The following is a 23,763-nucleotide window of genomic DNA, read 5'->3' as shown; positions in this document are numbered from 1 at the left end:
GAGGTTAGTTGAGTTTGAGGCTAGCCTGAGCTATTACATAGTGAGATCCTGTCTAAAAACAAAACAAATAAGCAAAAATGGGGGAACCCACAAAATTTTGTTTTTACAAATACATACATACGTACACAAAAAGGCCTTAAAGTACATATAACCCAATGTCCAGTGTTCCCTCTTTGGAGAACACAATATGGAGATGGGGGTGAGTTGGGCCAGAGTTGAGAGAAATTTTAACCTTAGCTATATTTTGGGTTTTCTAAGAGTTTTTAGATGTTACTTATGAAATAATTATAAAATTTAATACAAGAAGAAAGAACATGAACAGCAACAATAAAGGAGGAAGAGGAAGAACAGAGAAACTGTCGGAAGCACCTAAAACACCCAGACACATGGGGGCCAGGTGTGGCGGCATTCAGCACCTGGGAACTTGATAAGCCAGGGCTGGAGAGCTGCTGTGAGTTCTGCCTGGGCTAGCTATGGAGTTCAGGAACCGCTGGACTACAGTGTGAGACAAAATAAACAAGTGAAAACCAAAAGCATCCCTAGCAGCACTGCCTGTAGAGCTGCTATTGATTTTGTAAACATGTGAGGGAAACTTCGACACATACCCAGTGAATAACTGTAAAACAGTGTAGTATGATTCCTTCCATACATACACACAAATAATGACTATAACATATACACTGAACATTAGTTATTCAGTTATCACTGGCTATTAAGAATACGAGTAACTTAGATGAGCGTAGTGGCCTTTAATCCCAGCACTCAGGAGGCAGTCAGGCAGATCTCTGAGTTCCAGGACAGCCTGGGCTACACAGTGACAGGAAAACAAACTAACAACACACAATATGAGTAACTTTTTATTTTTTCTTTTTGCTAAGTTTTCTAAATATTTTATAATCAACATTGTATAATACAAAAAAAAAAGTTTCTCTATTATGAATACTTCTGAGTTTGGTATTTAAATACATTTAGTAATTTTACAAATAAAATCAAAATACTTTATTTTTGCCGGGCAGTGGTGACGCACACCTTTAATCCCAGTACTCGGGAGGCAGAGCCAGGCAGATCTCTGTGAGTTCGAGGCCAGCCTGGGCTACCAAGTGAGCTCCAGGAAAAGGCGCAAAGCTACACAGGGAAACCCTGTCTTGAAAAACAAAACAAAACAAAACAAAACAAAAACTATTTTTAAAGAATTCAAAATCTAAAATAAATACATGGGTTTTTAAATTCCAAGATCTTGGTGCAAATAAAATGACCAGCCAAGCAAGCACAAACTAAAGCGGTAACTTTAACTGAGGCAACAATAAGAAACAAAAATTTCCAGTTGTCCCAATTCAAGAGTCTCCTCTACAGGTTGCCAGCTTCAGACCTCCCTCAGTTGAAGCCAAGTGCAGGGCTGATCTGCTTCTTACTGGAAAAGCATCTTCTATCTATCAGAAGCCTCCAGGCAACCCTGACTGATTCCTCTTCCAGAGTCCAAGAGGACTCAGTTCCTGTTCTTCCAAACCAAAGAAGACAGGTAATCTTCAGAGCATGCGCTTCACTGACTTAGGTGGCTAACTTGTGATCTCCTTGTCTCACTTGGATGGCAGTTTCAAAAGACTAATGTTTCAGACAACACTGGGACCCAGACTCAAGAATGCCTCAGACAGTGACTAACAGGGCAGGCCCAACCTCTCAGACGCTGAGGACATAGCTGGGCTAGACAACATTCTCTACAGAAAAGAATCAGGCTTCCTAACTTGATTCTCAACTTCTTAATTCTCTAAAAACTTAGAACAAAACAGGAACTTTTTTTTTTTTTTTTTACTTAAATCCTGTCACAGGGTGGAGATGAGAGAAAACATCATATTGCTATGAACAAAGGGATTAGAATGACTCTCAGTAATAATCTATTTAAACCACTGCTAGAAGACTGAAGTGCACAAAAATCTTCTGACTTGTTTACTCTGGAGGCCTAACTACCCACTGTTTTTACAAAAAAAAATTCTTGGTGTTTAATCTCATTGAAACTAGCTATAAGCAGTAAGCAGACCTGACTTGCATACAGTAGACGGTCAAGTATATACAGATACAACAAGAACCCAGGCATAGAGAAGACCTAAACCAAAGGACTAGAGTCAGGGCTTTTCTAGAAAGAGAGGCGCAGCATGTGCCTTCAGCTGGTCTCCATCACAATCTCCTCAGTCTTAACTTGTTTTCAGCACCACCACATTTCGCTGCTTCTTGTTAATTAGGCATTGGTCCATGATGTTATATGTAGCATGCACTTGCTGCTTTTCTAGGCTTACAGAGTTCTACTTATGTTTTTCACTCTTTAAAAGATCTTTTAAATGTGTGTGTGTGTGTGTGTGTGTGTGTGTGTGTGTGTGTGTGTGTGTGTAGGTATCCACAGAGGTCAAAAGAAGTCATCCAATCTGCTCAAGTTAAAGTTACATGGGAACTGGGACTGAACCCAGGTTCTCTGCACTCAATAAGCTATCTCTTCAGCCTCTATTCTTTTTCTTCCTTTTTAACAATAGGAATGTTTACTGCTGTTTCTGTCTTGCTGAATTAATGCTGAGCTCAATTTCCTCTTATCTCAAGAACAGTATGAGAGGAATATTCATGCAGGGGCTGAATTGATAGACATTTTCTTCATTGAAAAGGACCATGTTTCACCTTTTATAAAAATAAAATTGGTGTTGGGCAGTGGTGGCGCACGCCTTTAATCCCAGCACTGTGGGGGTGTGGGGGTAGGAGACAGTGGCAGAGGCAGGTGGATCTCTGTGAGTTCAAGGCCAGCCTGGGCTACAGAGTGAGTTCCAGGAAAAGGCTCCAAAGCTACACAGAGGAACCTTGTCTCAAAAAAAGACAGACAGACAGACAAAAGGAAGGAAGGAAGGAAGGAAGATGGCTCAATTGTCTCTGCGCCAACCCCCCGCCCAATCCCCAACAGGGTTTCTCTGTGTATCCCTGGCTGTCCTGTAGCCCAGGCTGGCCTCAAACTCACAAAGATCCGCTTGCTTCGGCCTCCCAAGTGCTGGGATTAAAGGTGTGCGCCGCTGCCGCCACCATCCAGCTTCTTTTTTAAAAATTATGTGTGTATATATGTTGGTGTACATGGGCCCCAATGCATGTATGGAAGTCAGAGGATGAATTGCAGGAGTACATGTGGGTCCACAGGATAGAACTCAGGTCATCAGTCTCATAGCAAGCAGATTTACCCTCTGAAGCATCTCACCAGCCCTAGATTAACTAAATTTTTGACAACAGATTTCACTCTCAAAAACAGAGGAGATCCTGGAAATTAATCTAGGCCAGAATAAACCGCCTCAGACAAAGGAAATAATCTATTCGTTTTAAAAACCCTCCAGGGGAGGAAATTCCCAAACATATTCCTTCTATGAAATTCTTCCTTTTCTTCTTTTTGTTTTTGAGATAGTCTCATATGCATGTCAGGCTGGCTAAAACTTGCTATATAGCCAGTGATGACTTTGAACTCCTGATCCTTCTGCCTCCACCTCTTGAGTGGTAAAATTACAGGTGTGTACCACCACATGCAGGTTTTTTTGGCCATACTGAATGCTAGGCAAGTAAACAACTGAGTTACTACCTTAGCCCTCATTGTCCAGCTGTTTAATCCTTATTGTGCTCTTTACCAAACTTGTTCCAAAATATCTGTGCTTAAATATGATAATTTTAAAAGAGGGGATAAAATATAATTAACATTTAATCTGATAAAAACTTATCCTAAATATTCTTACCATACATTCTGATGTAAGACTTACATAAGCTTTCCAGTTCTAAGTTTCCAGTGAAAAAGAAAATCTAAAACTGTAGTTCTCCACAAGGGGCATTATGGCTCCCAACAAACATTTGCCTGGAGATACTTTTAATCACAATTTGGGATTGGAGTATGTGAGGGTCATATAGAAAAAAGATGCTACAACACACAGACTCCCAAGGCTCCAAACGTTCATTAACCTTGACGTAGAAGCACGGTACAGGAAAACTTAAAGAACAGATCTAAGAGGGAGAACGGAGAGCCAGATGTAGCTGTACATTCTGTAATCCCAGCGTTTAGGAAGTGGCTGCAGAAAGATCAGAAGTTCAATACCTGGGCTACAGGACACTATGGTGGCAAGAAATTAAGGAAGAGAGGGAGGGGGAGGGAGGGAGGGAGGGAGATGAGAGAGAAGGGGAAAGGGAAAAAGAGGTGAGTGAAAGGTAGTAAGAGAAAAATGAAAAATGGCAAGAACTATAAAAGATAAAGAAGTCAGAGACCCATCAACTGTTAGTATCCCTGCTACCCTGTTCTTTCACTAGTTACACTGACCATGGTAGCTACCGTCATAACTGTAGCTTTGGCACTCGCTGGTGAGCAGCTTGGGTCTACTGTAACCTACTGGACTACCACATACTTTTCTCTGGTCTTTCCCAATCCATCTATTTCTTATAATCCTTCATTTCTTCACTCACACAATTGTTAACCAACCACTCAGGATACAGCTGAGGTAGACGAAGCTTCTGCCACTGGAGCACATGCTGACAGTGCCAGGGAGAAATGAGAAGCAACTAACATATGTAGCTAATTTTTCCCATGTCAATTTATTTCTAGTAGTAGAGAGTCTTTATCTTGTGAAATTTTTCCAGTTTTCCCAAGTCATTTCAAAATCTAAAATATCCTAGAAATGACCACACTGTCACTCTTGCCCAAGATGATGCCAGGTGAGTACATGTGAAACACACTGCTACTCACAATCCACAGGGCGGTGGTTTTCCAAGCAGGACAAAGCCTTTCAGCATCTCAAGAGTAAATACAAAGTATGTGGAAACTGACACGACTCCTATTTTCCCAAAGGAAACCTATAGCACTACAGATAAACTAACTTACTTAAAAGTTCATGGCGGCCTTCAATCCCAGCACTCGGGAGGCAGAGCCAGGCGGCTCTCTGTGAGTTTGAGGCCAGCCTGGGCTACAGAGTGAGATCCAGGAAAGGCGCAAAGCTACACAGAGAAACCCTGTCTCGAAAAACAAACAAGCAAACAAAAGTTCATGGCGAAAAGTAAAAGGGAAACAGGAGATTTGCAATATGCAACCAATCACCTCACAGGGCAGCTCACAATAAAACTTCTAATTCAGAAAAGATTAAAACCCACCAGGAATCCTGGTATGCTGGTACACTTGGGGATTCCAGCACTTCAGAAGCCGAGGCAGGAAGGTCCTCAAATTCTAAGCCAGCCTGGGCTACATAGGAAGACCCTGTCTCAAAAAAACCAAAACCAATAAAAACAAAAATCAAGCAGCAGACCTGTGAGAAGAGCTACTTCTTCTCTTCGATGTCCTTTACCCAGGGAGGTCCTACACAGAGACAATCAGCACACATCTCCTTTGACAAGAAGGTACCGTCAAGCTTTTGGATGATGAGTTTTACTTTGTTAGGAAAAACTTCTGATGCACCAGAGGAACACTCAAGTCTTCCCAGGGACTCAAGAGGAAAGTACTAAGCTTCTGCACACACTGCCTTTCCTGGGACTTCCCATGGACAGGTAAATCCATGGTGGATTTGGGATTTACTGAGATCAGCAATGTGGCACAGAGGACGGGGCACACAGGAAGGGGGATGGGTCAGAACATAGAAAAAGATAACTGTTACTCTTGCTTTTGAGGAGAAATACGAAGACAGTTTTTCCCCAAGGAAGACCCTAGCAGCTGCACCCAGGGATGCAGCATGACTACCTCAGGCTCACTGGGGGCTAACCGGAAGACAGCAGCGACAGAAACCCAAGGGGACTAGGAGATGGGGCTGGGAAAATTTTCCTTAAAGACAGTTTTAGGAAAGAAAGAGAACAGAGAGACAAAGATAGAGAGTGATATCTCTCAAACTTCATGAGCACAGTAGGAAAGAGAGTAAGGGAAGGTGGAGGCCTCTGAGAATTCACACCCTGTGCCCTCAGTTACAAACACAAGCTAGTTGCTAACAATATTAAATTCCAAAATGACTTGTAATGTAGGGAAATAAAATAAACATCCTGCACACTTACCCAATCCGGGTAAACAGCTTCCCATGGGCATGGAGAAAACTGAGGATGAACCTTTTGTTCAGCTGCATGGGAAAAAGGGAGAGGAGAAAACAATTAAACTTTCCCCAGTTTCCTGTTACTGACTACAGTCCCCAGTGACACAATAACCTGGCCAGGGTCTAAAGGGGTGGGCACTGGAGATGGGAACCAAATGGACATGCCCAAACTCTCACACAGCCACACAGACCCAGGGCACATGCCCAACAGCTGCGGTTCCAGCTGAGCCAAGGTAACAGAAGGCTCGGTGAGCGGACAGCACCCCCTGCTGGCCGTGACAGAAGAAGTGACTCTGAACTGAGCAGGTTACAGAGGGAGATGCCTCTTTTCTGTGGAATCCAGAAACCACTACTAGATCCACAAAATTCTGACAGGAATAGAGTAAGTGATTTTAGAGAAACTCCTGATCCTACTTCTGAGCTATTTTTCTAGCTATATAGGAAATTAGGTCTCTGACAACAAAGGTTAAGGTATTCACCACTAAGATGGCTCATCAAATACTAGCTTTTGATACTGGAGTTCTGGTCTGGTTCTGGAGCTGAAGATTAGAGTCTACAGAGACCAGGCATAAAGAAGGCTGGTGGTGACAGCAGGAACCTCTGCCACTTACTCTCCAGTCCCAACAAATTCTCTAATGGAGAAACAAGCTGGAAAGTGGAATATGGGTTTTTATGTAAAATGCTCTGACTTTTCAGTATTAACTACAAACAAAAATTATCTGAACATTAGGTAAGTCCCAAGCCAGCCACATGTAGCATATGAGCCATCAGTTTGCAATCTTGACTCAAAGATTCTAGAAAATCTATCTCAGTCACAACAGATCATTCCTTTGGGCAAAATAAAAATGGGAGGAGTTGAATTTAACTCCAAAGACAGTAGAGACAATTTAAACAATCAACCCCACTACCTTCCCTGATCTCCTAGAAATAATATCCTATAGTCTGTCAGGGTTGAGAATGTTGACTTCTGTTGAGAGTGGTGCAGCACGCCTCTAATCCCGGGACTGAGGCAGAGGCAGGCAGATCTCTGTGAGTTCAAGGTCAGCCTAGTCCACAGAGTGAGTTATAGGGCAGCCAGGGCTACATAGTAAGACCCTGCTCAAAACTTATACCAAAAAAAAAATTAGGATTGTTGATTACAAGTGGGAAATTAGTGGGTCAGCAAGATGGCTAACAGGTAGAGGCGCTTACCACCAAGCCTGGCAGCCTGAGTTCAATACCCAGGACCCACATGGTAGAAGAAGAGAACCAATGCCTACAAACTATTCTCTGATCTCCAGATGTACAATCAAGCCCACACACATACATGCACTAAATAAATAAATAAATGTAAAAATTAAAAAGTGACTACTAGAATAAGGAACAAATCCAACAGCCCTGGATAGTATACCCCCAAAGAATAAAAACCTCTGGGTTGTCACCCTGCAGAACAGAACATCAATAAAATTATGGAATACAGAAATAAGATGTAGCAACAATTTCAAAATCAAACTTGGTGAATAAGCTTCCGTTTTTATTTTTGCCGTAAGTGAACTACTCTGAAGAGCTATTAAAGAGTGAAATGATGATGTGTGTGTGGTTTAAAAGCTCAAGCTAGTTATAGCATGCTATGTTCAAGGCCAGTGACAGTGGGAAAGATTTTACCAACCATTTTACCAAAATTAGTAGCAAAACTAATTGAGTACAGCTCTCAAGATCTTGTAGAAGAGAAGGATGGTGCAAACAGAGACTGCCTTCGCACCAATCAGGCTTGAATTTAATTCTTCCCAGACCATTTATTTACCTGCTATGAAGTATCTTAGGCAATTGATCCAAATTCCCTAAATTCCTTCCCCCATCCCATCAGATCTGGTCTTGCTATATGGTCCAGACTGTCCTTGAATTTGCAATTTCCCTGCCTCAACCTCCTCAATGCTGGAATAGTAGGCAAGCATCACACCCACCCTGTTCCTTAGAACTTTTCTGTAGGTATGGAATTATTCAAACAGAAGGATAAAGACACAGGTGTTCTATTCCGATTTAGCTTAGCTACTCCTCTTCCCACAGCTACCAATTACAAAATCCTCTATAAGTTGCTTATATTTACATGTAAAGGATATTTTAGTAGGAAAAGAATTACTAGTAGTCCACTAATCCAGGCCTGAAGTTATCCCTTGAGCCCTAAGGCAAGCCCAAGATACAAGCTGCTTTAAAGAGGAGAGTTAGAATTTGAATCCAGGCCTTCTCTTAACTTCAGGAAAACACTTGTGAACTGATTCAATGAGGAGTGAATGAGAACAACTGAAAAGCAATACAATTCTGCTTTTTAATTTTTTTTTTTTTTAACTGAATGGATAAGAAACAATGAACCGGAAAGCTCCTGGAATAAAGTGAAACCCCCAAGTGATTTTGGAACATCCTGCATTATCCATACTTCCTAAAGGGACTTCCTTTAGATAGACAAGTCTACTTAATCACTTGAATCTATATTTACTACTATTATACATATCTTGTTGTTTTCCCCCGAGACAAGGCTGTCCTGGAACTCCCTCTGTAAATAAATTAATGAGGTGGCCTCAAATAAATAAAGGTCTCACTGGCATAATTTTTCAACTAAAAGAAATAAAGGTGATTTTAGAGAACTTTTTTTGTTCTTTTGTTTGTTTGTGTTTGTTTTTGAGACAGAATCTCACTATGTAGTTGTCCTGGAAGTCATGGAGCTCCATCTGCCTCTGCCTGGAGTCCTGGGATTAAAGGTGTATACCACCATGCATAGCTTTTTTTTTTTTTTTTAAAGAGAACTTTAATTTGAACGTACACATACACTTTCTCCTGACCTTGAGAACTAATGTTTTATTTTCAGTCTAAAGTATCTGTTACCCTAACTTTTGTTCCACTTTGTTATCACCAAAACCACTTTAGTTAGGAAAGGAAGTAAAAATGTGGGTGTATCATAGAGGTAAAGCATGCTACCCAGAGAGAGCAGATTTGTTACACATTGATCAAAATAGGTCTTAAGAAACAGTCACAAGTGACAATATGAAGTCAGCTAGTACTGAAGCAGGATCTTTGGAGAACTCTAAAAACAAACAAAACACAGAGGGATCAAACCCAGGGCCTTGCACACAGGAGGCAAATGGTCTGCTACTGAGTGTACTAGCCCTTAGTCTTCTGAGAAAGGGTCTCATGAGGGTAGGTAGTTCAGACTAGCCCCCAACTTTTAATTCTCTCTGCAAGGATAAGATTATAGATGACCCTGAAGAACTCATAACTGAAACCAACTTTTTCTGAGTCAGGGAAACTTCAGCATGAGCTTTTCTCTCCAACACATTACAACATCCTGACTTCTACTTCTGCAACTTCTTTTTATTTTTTGTTTATGTGTGTATGTCTCTGCAAGTTTGTGTAGGTGCCCTAGGAAGTCAACTAGAGTTACAGGCATTTGTGAGCTCCCTGACATGGGTTCTGGTAACTCAAACCCTCTGGAAGAGAGTCAAGCACTCTGGAACTCACTATAGACCACTCAGCTACCTCTACTGCCTCTCTCCCCCTCTCCCCTTTTTTTTGAGGCAGGGTCTCACTATGTAGACCTGACTGACCTGGAACTCGCTCTGTAGAACAGGCTGGCCTTGAACTCAGAGATCCACCTGTCTCTGCCTCCTAAGTGCTGGGATTAGAGGCTTCCTAAATGCTGAGATTAAAGGAGTACACCACCATGCCCAACTTTCTGCAACTTATTTTTAATATACAACTAAGTAGAGAGAAATGTGAGGCTATCTGCCTCTAAGTCATTCTTATACATTTGCCTACTATTCACCAGAAACTAAAACTGTTTCTAGAGATATTGTGGACTCCTAAGCTTACCCCAAGCAAATACTATATTGACAGTAGGTTCATGGGTAGATATCCAGAATGAAATCTGTCTGCCATCAACTGAGACTCTGAATTAAAACACATCTGTAATTGTTCCTCAGCTGTATTCTGTTGTACTGTGCAGCTGTACTGTCACCCTCCACACACACTGTAAAATGGACTTTCCACTAGTGACATTACCTAGCTCACAAATAAAAAGATTAAAAAGCAAATAAAAGGATTCTAAAGCCAGGTAAGCATGTTAAACACCTGTTGTCCTTGCCCTTCTTGAGTAGAAGCAGAAAGATCATGAGTTTAAGGTTATCTTTGGCTACATAGCAAATGGGAGGCCAGTTGGCTACATGAAACCCCACATTAAATATAGTAACAAAGAAATCTCACCAAGAAAACTAAGTTGAACTAGTACTTTAAAAATCCGTCTCCTTAGCCGGGCAGTGGTGGCACACGCCTTTAACCCCAGCATTCAGGAGGCAGAGCCAGGCGGATCTCTGTGAGTTCGAGGCCAGCCTGGGCTACCAAGTGAGTTCCAGGAAAAGTGCAAAGCTACACAGGGAAACCCTGTCTCGAAAAACCAAAAAATAAAAATACATAAATAAAATAAAATAAAAACCATCTCCTTAGCTGGAAGTAGTAGCTCATGTCTTTAATCCCTACACTTGGGATGGAAAGGCAAGTGGATCAATTCAATTTTGAGGCCAGCCTTTATCTACATAGTGAGTTCCAGGAGAGCAAAGACTACACAGGGAGAGCCTGTCTCAAAAACAAAACAAAACACACAAAACAAAACAAAACAAACAAAACAAAACACACACTACAGAACTGTCTCCTTGGCATGAAGTGTTAGTTCTGGAACCGCTGAGCAGTTACTAGTCTTTGAACAACCATCAAAAAGTTATCCTAAGGTACATGGACAACCATCAAAATGTTATCCTCAGGCACATGACAACCATCAAAAAGTTATCCTCAGGCGCATGGACAATCATCAAAAAGTTATCCTCAGGTACATGAACAACCATCAAAAAGTTATCCTCAGGTACATGAACAGTCATCAAAAAGCTATCCTCAGGTACATGGCACGTTTAGAGCAAGCCTGGGTTACACAAGACTGTCCCAAAAAACAACCAAACAAAAAAAAACCTGGGCCGAATACGGTAGTTTCTACCTGTAATCCCAGTACTTCCAGGAAGGAGGGTCATCATCATGGATTGGATGCTAACCTTCGCTAATGAATTGGGTTACAGTATGAAACCTTGTCTCAAAAAATAATAAAAAAAAAAATATTTTTTCTTGGGAAGTAAATGTTTAATACAAACCATAGAGAATACTCCTTAAAACTGCAACTAAGTACTTTGTTATCCCTAAAGCAAGAAAGAATACGTGCTTGGTGGCAGCAATTCAATGTCATACAAGGGAGATTTTAAAATGCACCCATTTCAATTCCACAGAATTGCGTAGAAAATCATTTGGAGGACAATAAGAATATTTAGAATTCAAAGGTGTATTTTTTAATGTTTTATTCAGAGGAGCATAAATGATCACTTTCTTGTTTTGAACCGATTTTCATAGGTATCAAATATTTTCAAAGTCATTCAACTTTTCTGTGATTGGAAAGGGGAATAAATGGAAATAATTTGAATTTTTTTTTTTTTTAAAGAGTGCACAGCAACATCTCAGATCAGCCTGGACTACATGAGACCTTGTCTCAAAAAAGAAAGAAGAGCGAAGGTAAAACAGGTCAGCAGGTAAAAGCACTCGGCACCAAGCCTGGAGACCTGAGTTTGATCCCTAGGACCCATATAATAGAAGCTGTCATCATTAATCTACACACACACACACACACACACACACACACACACACACACACACGAAGGAAAAAAGGAAAGAGGGAGGGAGAGATGGAAGGAGAGAGGCAGGCAGACAGACCAGCAGCCAGACGACCAAGGATATGTGACTGTTCTGTATTTATTGCTTGTGTTTTTATCACCAGGAAAAAACAGAGCAGAATGGTATGAACAACAACCACTGATTCTAAAACCAAGCTAAAAACCCACACTCAAATTGTAGTTATGACACTTATTTACTTTGTAACCATATGCAAGTCACATCAATTTTCTAAGACTATTTCTTTACCCATAAAGTAAGAATTATGAATGATTTCATAACCCCAAGTGTATGTATATCACCTTAGTAATTTTTTAAATTTTATTTTTTTCCATCTCTGTGAAGAGGTTAAAAAAATTATTTTATTGTGTCTATATGAAGTATGTACCTGTATACACATTCCTGTGGTATGCATATGTAGAGGTCACAGGACATTCTTGGGTATTGGCCCTCACTATCTATCATGCTCAAGACAGACATTTTTGAATGCAAACACCAGGCCAGTTGGCCCATTCTCCTCTCACTGTAGGAGTGCTACTATTACATATGCTTTGATATCATGGCCAGCTTTTATGTGGGTTCTTGGGATGTGAACTCACATCTTCATGCTTTTATCCATTGAGCTGTCTATCCAGTTTCACTTGAGCCACTGTTTGTTTGTTTGTTTGTTTGTTTGTCTTTCCAGACAGGGTTTCTCTGTGTAACAGTTCTGGTTGTCCTGGAACTTGCTTTGTAGACCAGGTTGGTGTCAAACTCACAGAGATCTGCCTGCCTCTGCCTTCCAAGTGCTGGGATAAAAGTCATGTGCCACCACTTGGGCAGTGTGTGTGTGTGTGTGTGTGTGTGTGTGTGTGTGTGTGTGTATGCACGTGTATGTGTGTGTATACATGCCTACCTGGCTCTGCCTCCCAAGTGCTGGTATTAAAAGTGTGTGCTACCACATTTGGCTCTTAATCACCATTTTTGAAGGTCTTCAAAATTTTATGCCGGGTGGTGGCGGCACATGCCTTAATCCCAACACTCAAGAGGCAGAGGCAGGTTGGATGTCTGTGGGTTTGAGGCCAGCCTGGTCTATAGAGCTAGTTCTGAGTCAGCCAAAGCTACACAAAGAAACCATGACTAAAATAAAATTTAAAAAAAAAAATAGTTTTTACATCTCGGGGAGAAGGGGATGGGGTCTCATGATTTAGTGGCCGTGATACATTATTTTAATGTCTGTCTGAAAAATATCTAAAGGGGCTGGAGAGATGGCCAAGCAATTAAGAACACTGACTGCGCCGGGCAGTCAGTGGTGGTGCACGCCTTTAATCCCAGCACTCGGGAGGCAGAGCCAGGTGGATCTCTGTTGAGTTCAGGGCCAGCCTGGTCTACAAAGCGAGATCCAGGACAGGCACCAAAACTACATAGAGAAACTCTGTCTTGGAAAAAACAAAACAAAACAAAACAAAACCAAAAAAACACTGACTGCTCTTCCAAAAGACCCAGGTTCAATTCCCAACACCCACATGGCAGCTCACAACTGTCTGTACTTCCAGCTCCAGGGGATCTGATACCCTCACACAGACATACATGTAGACACCAATGTACACAAAATAAAAACAAAAAGAAATTGCAAAAAAAATCTACAGAATATTTCCTTGTCTGACAAGTCCATGAACTTGATTCAGACCTGTCTGGAAATGCTTTACTCCTGTCAATCCAGCACTTAGCGGTGAAGCAGAAGGAGCATGAGGCCAAGGTCTGACTGGGCTATAAAGTGAACTCCTGGCCTGCCTCAATTATGGAGCAAGACCATGTCTCAAATAAATAAACAGATATAGACAGACAGACAAACAAACAAGCAAATAAATAAAATCTATCTTAGGCCCAGAGGTGGTAGAGCATGCCTTTAATTGTAGCACTCAGGAGGCAGAGGCAGGAGGATCTCTGAGTTTGAGGCCAAGATAGTTCCAGGACAGTCAGGACTGTTACACAGAGAAATTTTGTCTTGAAAAACAAACAAACAAACCAGGCATGGAAATGTGTATCTATAATTCCAGTGTTGGGGAATCAGAGGAATTTCTTGGGCAAGCTGGCCAGCAAACCTAGATGAGTCAGTGAGAGATCCTATCTCAAAGACAAGGTGGAGAAGGCTGGGTGGTGATAATGGCGACACCTTTAATCCCAGCACTTGGAAGGCAGAGGCAGGTGGATCTCTGTAAGTTTGAGGCCAGCCTGGTCTACAAAGCGAGGTCCAGGACAGGCATCAAAACTACACAGAGAAACTCTGTCTCGAAAAAACAAACAAACAAACAAAAAGACAAGGTAGAGGGCTGGTGAGACTGCTTTGCAAATGGGCTGTGGCACAAGCCTGAGTAAGTTCAATTCTCAGAACCCACATCTAAGATGGAAGAACATGACTCCTTTAACTTCCACGGCACACATACTCATCATGCATTCATGCATGCACAAACACAATAATAAATCAATAATCACATAAGGGAGCAACTGAAGACACCCAGTACCTATCTCCAGCCTCCACATACACACATGTGCATTGTACACACATGAACATGTATACATACATACAACATACATAGAGAGAGAGATAATAATATAACTAACTAGCTGGGCACTGGGACCCTCACCTGTAATACCAGCACTGAGGAGGCAGAGGTAAGAACCATCGAGAACTGGAGGTCAGCCTGCTCTATATAGCAAGTGCCAGTCCAGCTAAGGCTACACACTAAGCACTTGTCTCAATAAATAACTGAATGGATGTTCCCATGCTCATTTGCATTTATTTACATGTTGTCTATGGATGCTCTACCTCAATAAGGACAGAGCTGAACAGCTGCAACATAGGACATATGGCCCACAAAATCTAAAATACTTATTATCTGGTCCTTTCTAAAAAGGCCTATTGATACCTGGGCTACAACATAACAGTGGTGTCTCAGCGTTTCTCAGTACACAATGCCTAAGGATTATTACACATACCTTGGAAACAGTAATAATGCTCATGGGCTAGGAAGCGAAGACAGGTAACAATGAGGAGTATGATTCAAAGAACCCTTCTTCCCAGGATATTCCACCTACCTCTCACCACTTCAGGAAAACAACTCATTTACAACATTCCTTCAAAACTAGAGTTCTGTCTGGATTTCCACTTTAGAAGCCACTACAGAGTTAAGTGGCAGGGTAAAAAGAGAAGACAATTAGACCAGATGCCTCCTGAACATCTTTAAAAGCATCCCTAAGCAAGGGAAAGTATCAGATTAAAATTTATGAGTCCCTATACTCTGGTTTGACAATCTGTAGCAACCTTCTGAAAAGTGGCACCAAGCTTATAATCTCAAGGTATCTAGAAAAAGAGAGAGAAAGTTCAGCCAAAGGGCAGCACTGTTGCTCTGACTGGCTTACTTTCTGAATGACTTTTCTTTCTGACTCATCTCTCTCAAGGTCTGGGAACTCTCATGCCTATTTATGCCAAATAGTAGGAGAGCTGAAACACCTAGGTCTGTGCTGTCTTCAGGCAGGGAACCAGAAAGAAAGGTTCCTCATGGGCACATAACACAAACCTATCTTGTAAATGAATATATTGACAGTATAAGAAAGATGGTGAGGTCCTTCTCATACTGTCAACCTATTCATTAATCCATTCACTCACCACTCAACAGAAACTCAGCAGGTATCCTCTGTGTACTAAACACCAGATATAAACAGTGAAGAAGGTGGAAATCATGACTGGGAATAGGATTCTATGGGTATAAACAGCAGAAGCATTAGAAAAATCGTCTCAGAAGGCATCCTTAGTTTAAATCTGAAGTTTGAGGCAAGTAGTTGGTAGTGGAGGGGATAAGTAGTCTTGACTCAGTGTATCATAAAACCAAGAAAACAGTGTAAGCAATGGCCTTAAGAGTAATATATTGTAGGCTATCATGGCAAGGTGAGTGACTCTACAGAGGGTAAGGCAGGCAAAGATAAGCTGTAGAAGCCCCTGACAAAGAGTTTGATCTTAGGGCCCATGAAGGGTCTTAAACAGGTAAGTGACATGAGCAAAGCTATCTTTCTAAAAGTCATTCTGGCTACTAAAAAGGTTAGGGTCTTGAGGATGGGATGAGGGTTAAAGGCAGGAGGCTAGGCTGTTCCTGCATTTAACCTATGGCAATGGAGTCAGAGGAGGAAGTGAAGATGGGACTGGTATGATCACTCCACACAAAGACAACTATGACACCGATCCATAAGCCCAGTGGTTGTAGCTCCATGGAGCCATCAGCAGAAGCCCAGAGCCATGGCGAAGTCTTCAAAAAGACACAAGGTAAATATAACACTGAAATCATTTTTAAGAGATAAATTAGGAATTATTTTTATTTTCTTTCAATTTTTTTTCTCAAGATTTACTTATTTTATTTTATATGCATTAGTGTTTGGCTTGCTTGTATGTATTTACATCATATGCATGCCTGGTGCCCAAGGATACCAGAAAAGGGCATCCGAGTCCCTGCAACTGGAGTTATGTGCAGATTGTTATAAGCAGCCATTTGGGTTCTGGGAACTGACCTAGGGCCTCTAAAGGAGCAGCAAGTGCTTGTAACCATCTGTCCAATCTCCTTTTCAATGTCTTTATATGGGCTAGCATGGTGCTTATATCTTAAAACACATGTATTAAGTGGCTGCTGAAAACCTATTACAGACTTACCAGACTGAATATGTTGTCCACATAATATACACAGATGGGCACACACACACAAAGCTACAATGATAAACAGTACACTATTAACATTAATGCTGCAGGGAAAGTGAACACTTACCACTGTCTGTAACCATCTCTGAGAACATAAATGATCTTTTTTGTGGGTAATTAGGAAGAACACAGACAAAGATATTTAAAAGAAAAGAGTTCTATCAAGATTTAGAATCCTAGGCTGGAGAGATAGCTTGGAGGTTAAGAGCACTGACTGTTCTTCCAGAGGTCCTGAGTTCAATTCCCAGCAACCACATGGTGGCTCACAACTATCTATAATGAGATCTGGTGCCCTCTTCTGGCCTGCAGGCAACATGCAAACAGAATATTGTATATATAATAAATAAATAAATCCCAAGAAAGAAAGGAAGGAAAGAAGATAGATAGATAGATAGATAGATAGATAGATAGATTGACTGATGATTTAGATCCTGATCTGTAGCAACAGTTTCATCTGCTGTGTTCCAGTCCAAATGACTGAGCTAAAAAATGAGCACAATTCACATCAGAATAAAACCCCAACCTGGGAGACAGCTAGCTCAGTCAACAAAGCACTTGAGTACAAGCCTGGCAACATGAGCTCATCCCCAGAACCCAAGTAAAGATAGAAGGAGCAAACTGACTCCACAAAGTTGTCCTCTGACTTCCATAGTACACCACTGCACACACAACACCCTCCACCCCCATCATGTATGCTCTAACTACATGGGGTACTAAGCACTTTACCGACAGTTAGTGTGGCTGAGTTTGTCACTAATTAAAACAGCTATTACATTTCCTGGACATTGTAACTCTAGTCCCATGGTTCTCGTGGGTTGCCTAAGACCAAAACACAGATATTTACATTACAATTCATAACAGTAGCAAAATTATAGTTATGAAGTAGCAAAAAAAAAAAAAAATTATGGTGTTGGTGAGATGGCTCAGCAGTTAAGAACACTGGCTGCTCGTCCAGAGGTCCTGAGTTCAATCCCAGCAATCACATGGTGGCTCATAACCGTCTATAATGGGATCTGATGCTCTCTTCTGGCATGCAGGTATATATGCAAACAGAACACTCATATATAAAAAAATAAATTTTAAAAAAAAGAAAAGAAAAAGCTGAAGTAAAGTAACAATAACTTTATGGTTGGGGGTCACCATAACATGAGGGAATGTGTTAAAGGGTCACAGCATTAAGAAGGTTGAGAACCACTGGTCTAGACTGTGAATTGCTCCTTCAGTGAACAATTCATTTTGATTATAACCCAGGTTACATGGAGAGATGGCTGAGAAGAGCTGACTGGGAAGATTAGCATCCCTCTATCATTTCTGGGCTGCCATATGGCGAGAGCAATGCAAATACTAGGAGTTCAAACACAGCTCAGTGGGAACAAAGGGCTGAAGGGCCTGTCTATGCAATGCTCTATTATTCTGCCCAGCTCTGTAACCCACCCATACAGAAAGCAGCAAGTCCTCACATCTGATTTTAGTTATTGGATTTCACCTACTAGATTCTTAGGCACAGCCTAAGGTCACATTGTACTCACAGAGCTAGTTCTATACTACAGAGTCAAAAATACTTGCCAGGTGATGGTGGCACATACCTTTGATCCCAGCACTCAGGAGGCAGAAGCAGGCAGATAAAAGGCCATCTGGTCTATAGAGTAAGGATAGCCAGAGAAAGCCTGTCTTGAAAAACAAGCAAACAAAAAACCCAAAAGACATAATTCAGACATGAGTGGTTTAAGTTTTCCTAGCCAAACAAAGCAAGTATGTCCCATCCAACCACAATAACAACAAGTTCTACAGACTCTTCAATACATAAAGCAATGTTCTAAGCACTTTATATGCACTGTTCATTTAACCTTCAATTGTCCTGTGAGGTCAAGTACTACTTTCCAGGTTACAGATGAGGAAATGAAGCACAGAGAGGTTAGGCAACTGCCCAAGGAAAATGCAAACAGTCTGCTCCAAAATTTGGGCTCTTAATCTTCAGCAGAACCAGAGGACATGGCAGATACTGATGTAAAGAGCAAAATCTAACAGAAATCTCAATTACAACCCTCTAATAGTCCCCGGTGTCATTCACTGAGAAGTTTTGAAGATTAAGGGAAATGAGTATGTACAGTCCAGATACCATTATACAGGTTAGAGGAAGCACCGAAGTGTACTCTAAGAAAACACCCCTTAAAACTGGGCGGTGGTGGCGCTCGCCTTTAATCCCAGCACTCAGGAGGCAGAGGCAGGCAGATCTCTGTGAGTTCCAGGCCAGCCTGGTCTACAGAGTGAGTTCCAAGACAGGCTCCAAAGCTACACAGAGAAACCCTGTCTCGAAAAACCAAAAAAAAAAAAAAAAAAAAAAGATGGATGGATGGATGGATGGATAAATAGATGGGAGGGAGGGAGGGAGGGAGGGAGGGAGGGAGGGAAGGAAGGAAGGAAGGAAGGAAGGAAGGAAAGAATGATGTAACCCCAGCACCTGAAAGGTAAGAGGCAGGAGAATTAAGAAGTTGAAAGACATCCTGGGGTACATAAGACCCTGCCCTCCCCCAAAGGAGGAAAACCAGAAAGGGGGGTGAGGGGGTGGAGACCATTTTCCACAGGAATAAAACAGCAACAACAATGAAACAAATTTTTAAAAACCCAAATTTTTTCTTGGAAAAATTCACAATCTGATGATTAATAAGAAAAAAGTTCTTAGGGGTTGGGGATTTAGCTCAGTGGTAGAGTGCTTGCCTAGCAAGCACAAGGCCCTGGGTTCGATCCCCAGCTCAAAAAAAAAAGATGTTTTAACATTGTTTCGGGCTGGAGAGATGGCTCAGAGGTTAAGAGCACTGACTGCTCTTCCAGAGGTCCTGAGTTCAATTCCCAGCAACCACATGGTGGCTCACAACCACCTGCAATGAGATCTGGTGCCCTCTTCTGGCCTGCAGACATACAGGCAGACAGAACACTGTATAAATAAATAAATCTTTAAAAAAAAAAAAAAGAAAGAAAAAAATTCTTCAAGGGTCAAAAACTGTAAGTACACATACATGCTATCATCAAGGGGCTATCTACAACTCAGACGAAAACCTCTGCAAACACAATCTCTGCCCACCCACCTACTGTAATACGAGAAAAGCCCTGAACCCCTGAGGAAAGGGAGAAGAATGAACCTAACAATCAAAGGAGAATGAAGCTTTAGTCTAAGGCAGAGGTGGCTACAACAATCATTTTATTAACTACTCTGCTTTGGGTACCAAAAAGCAAGACACCAGCATACAGGGAGCACTGGCAACCTCATGCAAGCTTCACATTTAAGCAAGGCACCAAATAAGGGAAGGATTCTGGTGCATCAACTCTAGGAAAAGTGTTTCAAGTTAAAAATGGCTATTCAGGTTTGGATGTGAACTTCTGTATCTGCTCTTTATCAACAGAGGCAACTCTACCTCACGAGGGGCAGCTAACAGCAGAAAGAGAAAACTCAGAATCAAAATGGATCACACAGGATAACCACAGGGAGGGCCTGGTACAGCCTGCCATTTGCTTACTATCAAAGCCAAGGTTGCAAATATGGCAATGCAGAACTCAGCCCTACCTGACCTCAAGTCAGCACATCTAGGAGCAGGCAGGCCATGATGTCACTCCACACTCTGACCCTCAGCCATAGTTCAGGAATAAGCTGAAAAAACCATAGCACTGTTGGGGTCAGCCCCAGTTTCACGGTAACTAGAATAGAAGTAAGGCTGCTTTCGGCAAGGGTAGTTTAATGGGCTGTTTTATCAGGTTCAGTTCTTACTTTTTCTATGCTATTTCCGAGACCAAAACTAACAATTCAAGAAAACATCTTCCCCCTCCCTCGCTCCTGCCCCTCTCATTTCTGTTACTGTACTGCTCACTCCAGGCTAGCTGGCCCTCACGTTCACAGACCATTCTCCTGGCTTCACCATCCATCTTGCTGTAACAGTATTGGGATTATTGGTACCACTGTACCAACTCTTTACAGAGGTTCAGGTGACTGAACTGGGCTGTTAAGCCTGTGGCTAGAACTTTTATCCACTGAGCCATCTTTCTGTCTCCCTCCATTCTTATCTCTCATCGATCAACTTCAACATGCGAATCAGAAAGCATAAACATTAGCTGTTTCTTGCTTTATTTGCAATACCCACTCACTGTCACCATTAAAAATATAGGAAATATTTAAGTTCAATGTTAAAAGAGAAGAAAAGAGTGGAAGTGATACTAGTATAAAGCCACAAGGACACTTTATGACAACTTACCAATTTGTACAGCACTTATAAATATATAAATATAACATTTCTCTGTTATACACTATAATTTTTTTTTTTTTTTTTTTTAAGATTCACAGCCTTTTATTTAACGTTGCTCCAAAAGCCTCTACTCTGGAGGCTGAAGAGCTGCTGGCTCATTGGTTCAGAGTGCTTGCTGCTCTTGCAGAGGACCTGGATTTGGTTCCCAGCACCAACATCAGGCAGTTTACAACCACCTGTAATTCCAGTTCCGGGATGTTCAACACCCTTCAGGCCTCCATAGGCATCTGCATGTATGTCTTAGAACACACAAACTCATACAGGTACCACATACATATAAATAAAATAGTTTTTAAAACTTTGATTCTGATACCCCCATATGTCCACCCTAACCAAGACTTCTGAGGCAGCAGAAATGAAGGTGATAATGCCAAAAGTTTGGAGCTCTCCTTTGAAGCCAAAAGCTGCACTGGTAGGGCTGGAGAAATGGCTCATCAGTTGCTGCTACTGCAGAAGACCTGGGTTTGGTTCCCAGAACCCACAAGGCACCTCACAGTTGTCTGTAACTCCAAGTCCAGGGGGTCTGATGCCCTTTTCTGGCCTCCATATGCTCTCGCACACACATGATGCACGTACATACAAGCAGGCAAAATACTCATATATATCTTTAATAAATAAACAAATAAATAACTTGCCGGGTTGTGGTGGCACATACCTTTAATCCCAGCATCTGGGAGGCAGAGCCAGGCGGATCTCTGTGAGTTCAAGGCCAGCCTGGTCTACAAAGCGAGTTCCAGGAAAAGCGCAAAGCTACACAGAGAAACCCTGTCTCGAAAAAAAAAAAAAAAAAAAAAAAAAAAAAAAAGGAAAAAAGAAAGAAAAGATCCTGTCTCAAAATAAAAATGAAAAAAATTTTAAAAATAATAACTTGTAAATACCAACCCTCTACCTATTTTAGACACAGAATCCAGAAAAGACATAAAGAAATTTGGGATTGAGGATTTAGCTCAGTGGTAGAGCACTTGCCTAGCAAGCACAAAGCCCTGGGTTTGGTCCTCAGCTCTGGAAAATAAAATAAAATAAAACAAAATAAAATAAAGGTGTGAAAAAATAATAATAAAGTAAAAAACTATTTATAAAAAAAGAAAGAAATTTGCTCACAGAAACATTAGAAATTTAGGAAGGCATTGCAGAAGACTTGACTCCTTGTGTGCTCTGGCCTCAAGGACATCATCTCAGGGCACCAAGGTTATTTATCAGTGCCTTATTCAGTCTTCTGACATATGCGACTTAGGACTTTAAAAGCCATACTGTTCTCCAGATCTGTCCAGAAGTCTAAAGGAAACCTGCCAAAGAAATTCCTCAGAGAGAATGTCAACTGCCCTCAACACAGTTTGCTATACAAATTAGGACCTAGCATCTCAGAGATTTGTGGCACACGTCAGCTCAAAATTTCATTAGCAACTTAAGCCAGAAACTCTCCAGGAAAATGCAAATTCACAGAGAGCCTTGTCCCAACTTCTTTTCCCTTTTGCTTCAGTAGATACAATCCTACTATGCATGTAAAAGGCAAGAAGAGGACGTACTGTCGATGGTTACAACACAAAGCATAACCTATTCCTAAGCCAAGCTGGGTTTGACTCAGAAAGCTTCCCAGAATGATGGAAGGCATGACTTCAGGGTGAGTCAACCTTAGTTAATGCACAAAGTAAAGCAGAGAACTATTTAAAGGATTCACTTCTAAGACTGGGCCAAATCAATCTACTTTGTGATGAATCCTGAGTTTCAAATAAGCGATTAGACTTCATCAATGTGGACATCTGTACCATGATCCAAGATATTCCAATGACAGATGCTCAGCTAGAAATCCAAGAGGCAGCCACCCCTAACAGGTTTTCCTTTCTCCTTCCCCTTTTCATTTTTTTGTGGGGTAGGTATACTGGAGCACAGAGCCAGAGCCTCATACATGCTGGGAAAGTGCCTTATCACTAAACTACTTGGCTACATGGTCAACTTTTGTGTTTGTTTCTGAGATAGGGTCTCACTATGTATACCAGGCTGGCCTCAAACTCACAGAAATCTGCCTACCTCTGTCTCTTGAACTCTGCAATTAAAGTGTGTGTGCCTCTCCACCCATTTTCATTTTCTGGGGGTTTTGTTTGTTTTTTTAACACAGGGTCTTAAGATGTAACTGTCTGATCCTGTCTCACTAAGAAGCTAGCATTATAGGCTTATAACACCACGCTAGGCTTCCATGCAGGTTTTAACTGTACCATGTTTTTTAATCTATATTGTTACTAGCCGTCCACATCCGCTTTTGTAAAAAGTATGTGTGCCTGTGTGTGAATATGTGCATATGAGTGCACTGTCCTCAGAGGCCAGAGGGTGGATTCCTCTGGAGCTGGAGTTGGTGGTTGAGCCACCTGTGTGTTCTAGAAACTGTAATTGGATTCTCTGCAATAGTACTAGCTCTTAACTGCTGAGTCCACACCTCCAGTCCCCACATCTACCTAAAGAACCTCTTCCAGCCGGGCAGTGGTGGTGCATGCCTATAATACCAGCACTCGGGAGGCAGAGCCAGGCAGGAATTCAAGGCCAGCCTGGGCTACCAAGTGAGTTCCAGGAAAGGCGCAAAGCTACACAGGGAAACCCTGTCTCAAAAAAACCAAAAAAAAAAACAAAAACAAAACAAAACAAAAAATTAAAAGCATAGACTATCTTTCTGCTATTTTTCTCAGACAACCCTAACTTAACCTTTATAACCTCTTTCTCCCTCTATGACATTGTATCTACTTATGTTATCATATTTGCAATACTTCATTCTAAGTACATTTACAGATCTATTTCTCTGACTATAACATACTTCTGAGGGAAAGACTAACATCATTTACTTCCCTACATGCGGTGCCTACAGAATACAAAAAGGACTAGTTTAATATTTATGGAAATTATCTAAATGGGGAGGGAAAATTGGTTCGCTCAGAAAGTATTAGCTAACCTTAAAATA

At 41.4% G+C, this 23,763-nt stretch overlaps 1 protein-coding gene across 3 annotated transcripts in view; it reads right to left on the bottom strand.

Annotated features, from left to right (window-relative positions):
- Smg6 (SMG6 nonsense mediated mRNA decay factor) overlaps positions 1-23,763 on the bottom strand; it is a 243,503-nt gene that overhangs the window by 177,882 nt on the left and 41,858 nt on the right. For all 3 annotated transcript variants that reach the window (XM_036196843.1, XM_036196845.1, XM_036196844.1), the window contains exon 9: positions 6,028-6,089. In XM_036196843.1, the coding sequence (XP_036052736.1) occupies positions 6,028-6,089 (62 nt within the window). The remainder of the gene's footprint in view (positions 1-6,027; positions 6,090-23,763) is intronic.

The sequence above is a fragment of the Onychomys torridus genome, chromosome 8 (assembly GCF_903995425.1).
Source record: "Onychomys torridus chromosome 8, mOncTor1.1, whole genome shotgun sequence".
Lineage (NCBI taxonomy): Eukaryota > Metazoa > Chordata > Mammalia > Rodentia > Cricetidae > Onychomys > Onychomys torridus.
This window is presented reverse-complemented; position numbering and strand designations above follow the sequence as displayed.